The 8522-nt window shown below is 36.3% G+C and overlaps 2 protein-coding genes across 2 annotated transcripts in view; both read right to left on the reverse strand.

Annotated features, from left to right (window-relative positions):
* LOC308680647 (uncharacterized protein) overlaps window positions 1-6948 on the reverse strand; it is a 17836-nt gene extending 10888 nt beyond the window's left edge. The window contains exons 1-3 of the mRNA XM_081348874.1: window positions 6786-6948; window positions 5628-5804; window positions 501-910 (exon numbers count right to left, since the gene is read on the reverse strand). The gene's annotated coding sequence lies outside the window, so the exon portion shown is untranslated. The remainder of the gene's footprint in view (window positions 1-500; window positions 911-5627; window positions 5805-6785) is intronic.
* st6galnac5b (ST6 (alpha-N-acetyl-neuraminyl-2,3-beta-galactosyl-1,3)-N-acetylgalactosaminide alpha-2,6-sialyltransferase 5b) overlaps window positions 1-7541 on the reverse strand; it is a 12991-nt gene extending 5450 nt beyond the window's left edge. Inside the window, exons 1-3 of the mRNA XM_081348873.1 lie at window positions 6786-7541; window positions 5628-5804; window positions 501-910 (exon numbers count right to left, since the gene is read on the reverse strand). Of these exons, the coding sequence (XP_081204999.1) occupies window positions 501-910; window positions 5628-5804; window positions 6786-6800 (602 nt within the window). The 5' untranslated portion in view covers window positions 6801-7541. The remainder of the gene's footprint in view (window positions 1-500; window positions 911-5627; window positions 5805-6785) is intronic.
* Window positions 7542-8522: the final 981 nt, after the last annotated feature.

Raw genomic sequence — 8522 nt, forward strand, 5'->3', positions numbered from 1 at the left:
ATCAACTCAGGCTCGTCACTGTCTATCTGCTGTAACTTGTCAATTAAAAAAAAATTGACTTGCTATTTTGATTTAACAAATGCAATAATAATATAGTTGATCCAATATTTTGCTGTTTTGTACTTCCACACAGAAATAAATTATAACACGTGGTATAGATTCTACAGTATTTTTCAACAAATGGTACAAAATCAAGAGACATGATCACATTTCATTCATCCATCCATTCATTAATCTTAGTCATTTAAATATTTTTATTTGCTAATTTGGTTTTACAAATACAATAATACCCTAGTTTAACTAATATTTTTGCTGAGATATACTTCCACATATAAATAAGGAATTTTAAAATAAATGATATAGTTTTAACAGTGTTATGCAGCAAGTGGTACAAAATCAAGTGATATAATCAATTTCCTGCTTTGATGGCACTAATAATCCACCATGCTTCAACTGACATCCTCTGGAAAACTAACACAAAGAAAAAAAATTATCCTCACCTGTCTTTTCCTGTTTCCTTCTTAAAAAGCTCATCAAACTGCAACATCTTCAACCGTGAAATGACATACACCTGTAGTTTAGGCATCACCTGCTTCATCAGGCGCAGGTTGTTGTAGACGAGGCCTTTACCGTCTCGTCGCATGTAGTTTCCGGGACCCCAGAAGACAAAGTAGGTGTCCTGGCCAGTGTTGAGCAGCTCAAGGCGGTTTCGTAGCACACGTTGCATGCTTGAATGTGCGACCACACGCAGGCTCGTCCGCTGGCCCACGTCACTCTGGTAGCCTTTTGTCGGGGCGTCGTTCATACGGATCACGCACTCTTTATGATCAATCTCTGCACCTCGATCACTTCCTGTCATGTGACCAGAGCTGGTTACTAAGGCACAACTTCTGCAATGCATCCTAAGAGGCTGAGGATGGAGACAATGATGAGAAGTTTGAGTTGTCATGTACACAATAATAAATTCAAGTTGGTTTCAAACACTTTTGAAAAACATTCACATTTTCTTCCACAAAAAAGTTTGATCTAATAACTAAAACATTTCAAGTGGTTAAAGTACTAAATACTTCCCTTGCATCTTGAATACACACGAGTTAACTAAAATTGTTTTGCAAATATATAAAGTTAAAAAGCTAAAATGTGTTTTTGAGATATAAAGATGTTTTCTGAGTCATTTTCTTACTCCATTTCCTAAACAAAAACTGCCGTTTCATAAAAAGGTCAAAATATTTATTATTAATATTAATATTATTTATTTATATTGCATCCTGCATGTTGGATATAGCAGACAGACTTTTATTTGGAAGACATAATTTGAAATAAATTCAATTGCAAAATTGCTTCACTGCTTATATTTTCAAATAAATTACAATTAAAGATTTAGCCAAACTACGCAGAACAACATTTCTTTTTTTCAAGAATTTCAGACTTATAATGACCTTTTTTCCTTTTACCTCCAGACCGTGAAACTACCAAGATATTTTTAAATCGACTACCCACACTAAATATCAAAATGACTTTAATTTAGAAATTGAAAACTTGTACATAATTTTATATTATTTTAAAAAGCTACTATTATGAAATGCTACAATTATGAAAGCCAAAAAATAGAAAAGGATAAACCTATGGTGAGTGAAGGATTTACATACATTTAAATGAGATCACTGGCAAATTAATGCATGGAAACACATTGAAAGGGCAGAACAGATCAAAGTGCCTGGTCCACAAAGACTCTCTTTCCCTTCATTGTTACCTTTAGCTCCATTATTAAACCCCTCAGTATAATCAACACTAAACCATTGAACAAACCCACGAGAACAGATTCGAGGGAAAGCATTCTGAACCCTCATTTAAGAGACAGACTTGCCTTAGTCTATCTAGAGCCTATACAAACTCTACTTAAGTACAGCATACAACTCAAAACATGTTCAACATGAATCCAGATTCCATTTAATTAACCAAAAATCTGGTATTTTTATCAATATTCCAGTAAATACAAACAGTTTACCTAATTTCCAAACATCTTCCATCTAAATATGATGCACAGCACTTTATATTTATGCAAAATAAGATTAATTAATTTTATAGTTGAGCTAAAATAAATAATTTAATAAATTTACATGACCTCAAGACAAAAGGGGCGATTTCATTATGTGTAATGTTACAGACCTGTCACTATGTAAGCCGTACAGTACGCCCTCAGACAGCCCTTTCCCTATGCGGGTATCTTTGTCTGTTAGCTGTCGAGACTATTAGATTTCTTCTGCTGTGATAAACAGGGTCGTTTCCAAGGAGATAATAGCCCAGAGGAGAGAACACAAATCAGGCCCAGTAAATATCCATCCACACTTATTATTCCCTCATTAACATCCTCATTCTTAAGCTCTCTCCAGTGGGACATATGATCATAATTACTCTAACAGCAATCTCCCTCTCTCTTTCTGAGAAACTTTCTGAGGAAAAAGGTTAGATTCAGATTATATAAAATATTTTGGACCATATCAGTAAAATAGTTATTAAAGTTATGGCTGATAACTGATGGCCGATATTGAATTTAAATACTACACGTGAATATAGGCAACACAACATTATAATATACAGTATAAAGAATTTATATTACTTCTGAGATTTGCTAGCGTTATTCAAACATTTGTGTATTTGAAGAGTAACTTTAAATGTTAGATCTTGGCAAACGTAATCTAAATGTAAAAATAGGGGAAATTAATCAATTAAATATCCAATATTTTATTTAAGTCCCCCTGCAGTCAATAATTTCATTCCTTAAAACTCATCTTTGATAATCAGAATGATGCATTTAAATGTTTTTTCCCTGTGAAAATAATTTCTTCATGTCTTAAAATAGCTTGAATGTAACTACACTTGGGGATCCATGAATATGTCAACTAGTCCCCGCCTCCACTCACTCACACCAGCTCTGACTAACCGATCCACTCGGTCAACTGTAGTAAATGCTACAACAATGGCAAGTGGAAATATCAGTTTAATTCAGTCATATATGTTTGAACCAGAAACTGATTCAGAAGAAGAGAAAGAGCGAATTACACAGGGTCATCTACAAGTCGATGTATCAGAATGGTGATGCGTTTCATGTATCGCTCTCTAAGACGTACAAATAACGGTAATTGATTATAACAGCTAACGGTAACAGCTAATAATGTGTTGCTAACGTTTCACAAACCATGTTCCCGTTTGTCCATCTCAAAGTCAGATGCCTTCTAAAAAACAGCATTGTTAGAAACGCTATGAACCTCATGTTGTTTGAAAATCATGGCATTTAGTTCATCAAAACATTTCCTGTCCCTTGTCAAAGGTGTTTTTGTGCTCACTGTGAAAAAGCCCCGTCCTGGTTACTTGTTTGTGACGGTAGGAAACGCGCAGTTTCAATCTGCGTTTTTAAGAAGAATATACTCTGCAATGGTGTTGACTTATGAATTTGCACATGGTTTGTTTTTAAGCATATTAAAAAACCCACATAGACATATAAACAACATTAAAAACTTAATTTTCAACACAGGGAGTCAATAAATCATCATATCTTGTGTTTAAAGCTGACTTAAGTCATTCACTAAAATGCCAAAAGTAAGTTGACATTGGATCATAGCCATCACACCATTCAAAATGATCCTCTGATGACAGATCCTCTGCATGTTTTCCGGCTACTCTTCAGGGTGAAATGAAATAGGAAATGCCATTTCCTTCCACTGATAGTTTGAAAATGCTTGGCGATAAAGGCTTGTTGGCCATGTTCATTTAGCTATCTTCTACACTGGCTATTCATTCACACTAACACGAGCAAATCTTCAGCTTCTGACTGTTACAAAATTACTTCCACACAGTATTCATTAAAATCTGTCTCTAAATCCTGGAGCTCTTATTAGCCCGGATGAGAGTGCTCTTTCGACTAATGAGAACCGGTAGACTTGAGAGCTGTGTCTGTCAGAGAGAAGTATGATAGAGATGCTTTGATGAGCACAGGTCAGGGTCAAATCTAAATATGACAAAGATGTCAAAAATAAAAAAAAGATTTTCACAAACAAGAACAACAGCCATCTTAGATGTTTTATATTAGGATGCTTTATATTTCATCACACCCATATTAAAGCGATAGTTGAACCAAAAATGTACGTTCTATCATAATTTACTCACCCTCATGTCTTTCTAAACCACTTTCTTTGTGGGTTATTTATGAATGTCCAAGCTGCTCTTTTACAGACAATGAAAGTGAATGGTGACTATGATTGTCAAGCAAGTATACTATGTTCCTTAAACTATTTACTTCTGTTCCTGACACTAAGCTATTGTATGGCTTCAGAAGCCTTGGAATATAGAGCATACGGACGCTTTTTGGTGCTTCTTTGTTCTCTTTGGAGCATGACACTTCTCGGTCCCGATCCACTTTCAATTTATAGAGAAAAGCTGTGTGAACATTCATCACAAATGTCCTTTTATCTTCCACATAAGAAAGTAAGTCACATGGGGGGGTGAGTAAATGATACAGAGCTGAACTAGCCCTTTAATGACCAAAACATGTCATCCTATACATTACACGAGTAATAAGTGTGTAATAATCTCTTATTACACACACAATATACATAAAACTACATGTGCATTTAAACACCCAGAGAGTAAATAGCAATAACAGTTAGGACAGTGTTAAATTAAATCCTACAGATGAGGGAGTGAAAGGAGAGAGAGAGAGAGAGAGAGAGAGAGAGAGAGAGAGAGAGAGAGAGAGAGAGAGAGAGAGAGAGAGAGAGAGAGAGAGAGAGAGAGAGAGAGAGAGAGAGAGAGAGAGAGAGAGAGTGAGAACTGAGAGGCAGATTTACATCCTTGATAGTTCTGGTGATTACAACGCTTTAAGATGAGGCCAAAGCTTGACAAACAGCTGCTTGCAGCTTTCCACATTATCTGATCGGGGTGAAGGTAGAAATTATAGGATCACTGGATAGTGTAATTTAGAAGGCTTTAAAAGTCTGCACCTGATTTATCATGAAAAACTGCAGAGGCAGAAGACCGAAAAATGACAGAAAGAAAGAAAAATGGTCAAGTCTTCTGAATATTATTGTGCACTGCATATCATAAATGCCAGTGCCAATATAATAATGCTTATCTGTATGAGGAAATTATTTGACGACTAAGGAAAAATGCAACTGCATCAAAACAAAAAATGTAAGGATACTGCACAATGCCGTTATTCTTCACATTAAGTTATCATCCTAATGTCTTGACGTTTTCAAAGACGATTTAATGGGTTTATACATTAGTGAGCAAAATTTCAGTTCTAGGGACAATGAAGTTTTTGTGCAAAGGTAAAGAATAGGAGACCACAGCCTGGTCTAAGAGTTAGATTATAGATAAAAAAAAAAAATCCAGATGTTAACATTTACACACACACACAAAAAAAGACATTTTGGAGCTCTTCTCCATATAAATTGAGGATATTAAGAACAGACTGAGGTGACTCAATAGTCATCAAATTCAGCATTCAAAGGAAAAAACAAACTTAAATCCCCAGGAAAAAGGAATATCTAGAAACTTTTCGTTTTAAAGTGCCATGTTAATCATTTTAGTGTTTGATAGCATTTTACAGACCTAAAGTAAGTCACCTTATGATCAATGATGCTGCTGTAACCTTCTAAGTAGGATGTTTGCTGACTGAGAACGTTCATCCGATGTCCATCTGATTGAATCTGATCTTCAGGTGTGTTGGTAGACCTGCTGTGGTACAGGAATAATAAGCTTGTAAGCACGGTCACAAAGCCAATCAATATGATCCCATGACGCTGAAACAAGAGGAAAAAGAACAAAAAATTTTGAATCTAGGATGGTCAGATTATCCTCCATCTATGGCTCTTGCTGACATATGCATGCACCAGTAAATAAAAAGGATCATTTTCAGGCATGAATGAAATGTTGAGTGAATATGCGTATTATATATCAAATAAAAACTCTCAGTACATTCAGTGCCAAGAAGACAAATGAAATGACAAGCCATTAGTTGTAAATTCAAACATGTCAGGTAATGGTGGGTTTTGTTTAAGGCTCAGAACAAGCTACACTGCAAGACACATGATTAAATGATAAACAACTGGCAAAAAAAAAAAAAAAAAAAGAGATGTTACATATAGCTTTACAATGGAATGAGTTCCAAAGAATTTGCATAAAAAAATGCAAAAAATTGCATAAATAATAAAGCATAGATAATACAGATAATATTTAGGGTTACATTTTATCTTAAAGAACCATTTAATTGCGATATTACAGTGTAGGCTACATTTATTGCAATTTTGCCATTTGAAAAATATGAAAGTAGGTAATAGTAGCTAATGTAATTAACCAAAATCGTATATATATATATATATATATATATATATATATATATATATATATATATATATATATATATATATATATATATATATATATTACTACCTCTAAGTTTTTTACATTTAAATTACGATGCATTTATATATCAATTTCATCATACAAACGTGCTCACCAAACATTTAGTTGTTTAATCAAAAATTAACCATGTGGGCACCTGTAGTAATGATTATCTTACAATAATTTACAATGGCAGCCATAGTTTCCACCAAAATAGTATCAGGCTAAGTCTTGCCAATGACACAACTGATATAAAAAAATAAACAAGACAACTATAACTGTGATAAATACGCCGCTGTGACGGAAACTATATACCATGGTAAATGTTTGTAAGGGCAGCTAAAGTTACTCTAAATAATGTCAGAGAGAGTTTGCGCTACCGTCCGCGTCTTCATATTGTGAAGTGTATAATTCGGTCCGTTTAGTCCAGACGTGTTATTCAGCCTCACCGACAGCAGCTTTACAAACCCACAGTTCTGCTCGCTCACACATCTTTCTCTTCACACTGAAGCTCCAGCCTCCACTGAACTCAGATGTAGAGTCGTCAGTCCACACACACACACGCACGCTGTGCGCACGCGTGGTCTTAAAGAACGCCGAGTCACAATCCCTTCCAAAACATTAACAGTTATTGACGGACAAAAATGATCAGGGAGACCGGGGGCAGTTGCAACACTTTTTGCATTTCTCTCAGTTACTCAGAGACTATTTAGACTAGACCAACCAAATTTGTATATATACTAAACTTGCATATGTCTGCTAATTACCCATACCATTTAAAGATGATTATATATGACATATAGCCTAGAAATCTAGACGCACCCTAGCGGCAGCAAAATGTATTTTGCAGTAATTCTCCAGTGACTTTCGAGCTGCAAAAACCTAAATTGGGTCAGGCCAATCGCGTCGCGTATAGAGTAGGCGGGGCGGGCTTAACATAATGACGACAGAGTTGCGACGGTTACCTGCCACTTGAAAACAAAGAAGAGCGGCTGCTGGCAAACATCTTTCGAATCGGCTTTGTCCGCGACTCTGGAGGACTTGGAGGTAGGTTTTTCTTTGAGAAAAGAGCAAAGAACGGCACTTAAAGTCGGCATGAAACGGAAGTTGAGATTGTAATTTTTCCTTGTTGTGACGCATATCCGAGTGAAACGGCTTCTGAAATTAGAAAAAAATGTAGGGCGGGGCTTGATTTCGTCCTTCGGGAATTGATTGGATCGTTGGAGGTTTGGCGTTGCAAACAATATCGAGGCAGATTTGAATGTCAGTTTATGTGCAGTTGTGGAGGATTTCTCTCTACTGGGCTCCCCACCGTTACCCTCCCATGAAGGATTTTTTATTTTATTTTATTATTCCCGCGAACCAAGATGAGTCAAGTCAAGTTATCAGCCTTATTAGACATTCTCTGTTATCAGTCAAGTTCACCCTCGAGAGCATCTCGATTATAGCCGCACCCTCATCGGCTCTGGCCGCACCCTTTCGCCATGGCACGTGGCCGAAAGAGAAGAGAGGTCGTTTCGAGGGGGAAGGGTAATGTATTTGATTAAAGATTATAAGGGTACATGAATTTTAAAAAAATAATGAAGTGCACAGATAAATTATTTATAATAAACACTACAATATTACATATAAGAAGAAGATTTGTCAAATTTGATTTCATGCCGACTTTAAGTCATTCTTAAAAAAAAGGAAGATGTGTTCGTAGTTTTGCCGGCCAGATATGGCAAAAGTTGAATCTATCAACTAGCTCTGCTGTTTGGAAAACGCTCTGGTTGGTTGAAGCGCTGTCCTATTGCGTGCAGAGGGAATTTGAGAGATAGCCGTTTATCCCGCCCCTCGGATTGAGCCGTGTCTATAGTGATTTGCCAGACCCAACATCTTGATGTAGGTCTGACTTGCCAGGCTATATGACATATCGTTCACAATAATAATTTGAATGGAAGAAGCCAGATGTTGCATCTGACCCCAGCCCAGGGGACAGTTGCAACATGTTAAAAATACCTTAAATTTCATTCATTAAAGGTGCATTGCGCAAGTCTCTGAGTTTTTGCAGAACTATGCCCCCTTCTGGCGACACGCGAAACTGCAACCAGAGTTGTGCACGCGGTTACGTGGAG

Source organism: Scardinius erythrophthalmus (assembly GCF_964197995.2).
Source record: "Scardinius erythrophthalmus genome assembly, chromosome: 20".
NCBI lineage: Eukaryota > Metazoa > Chordata > Actinopteri > Cypriniformes > Leuciscidae > Scardinius > Scardinius erythrophthalmus.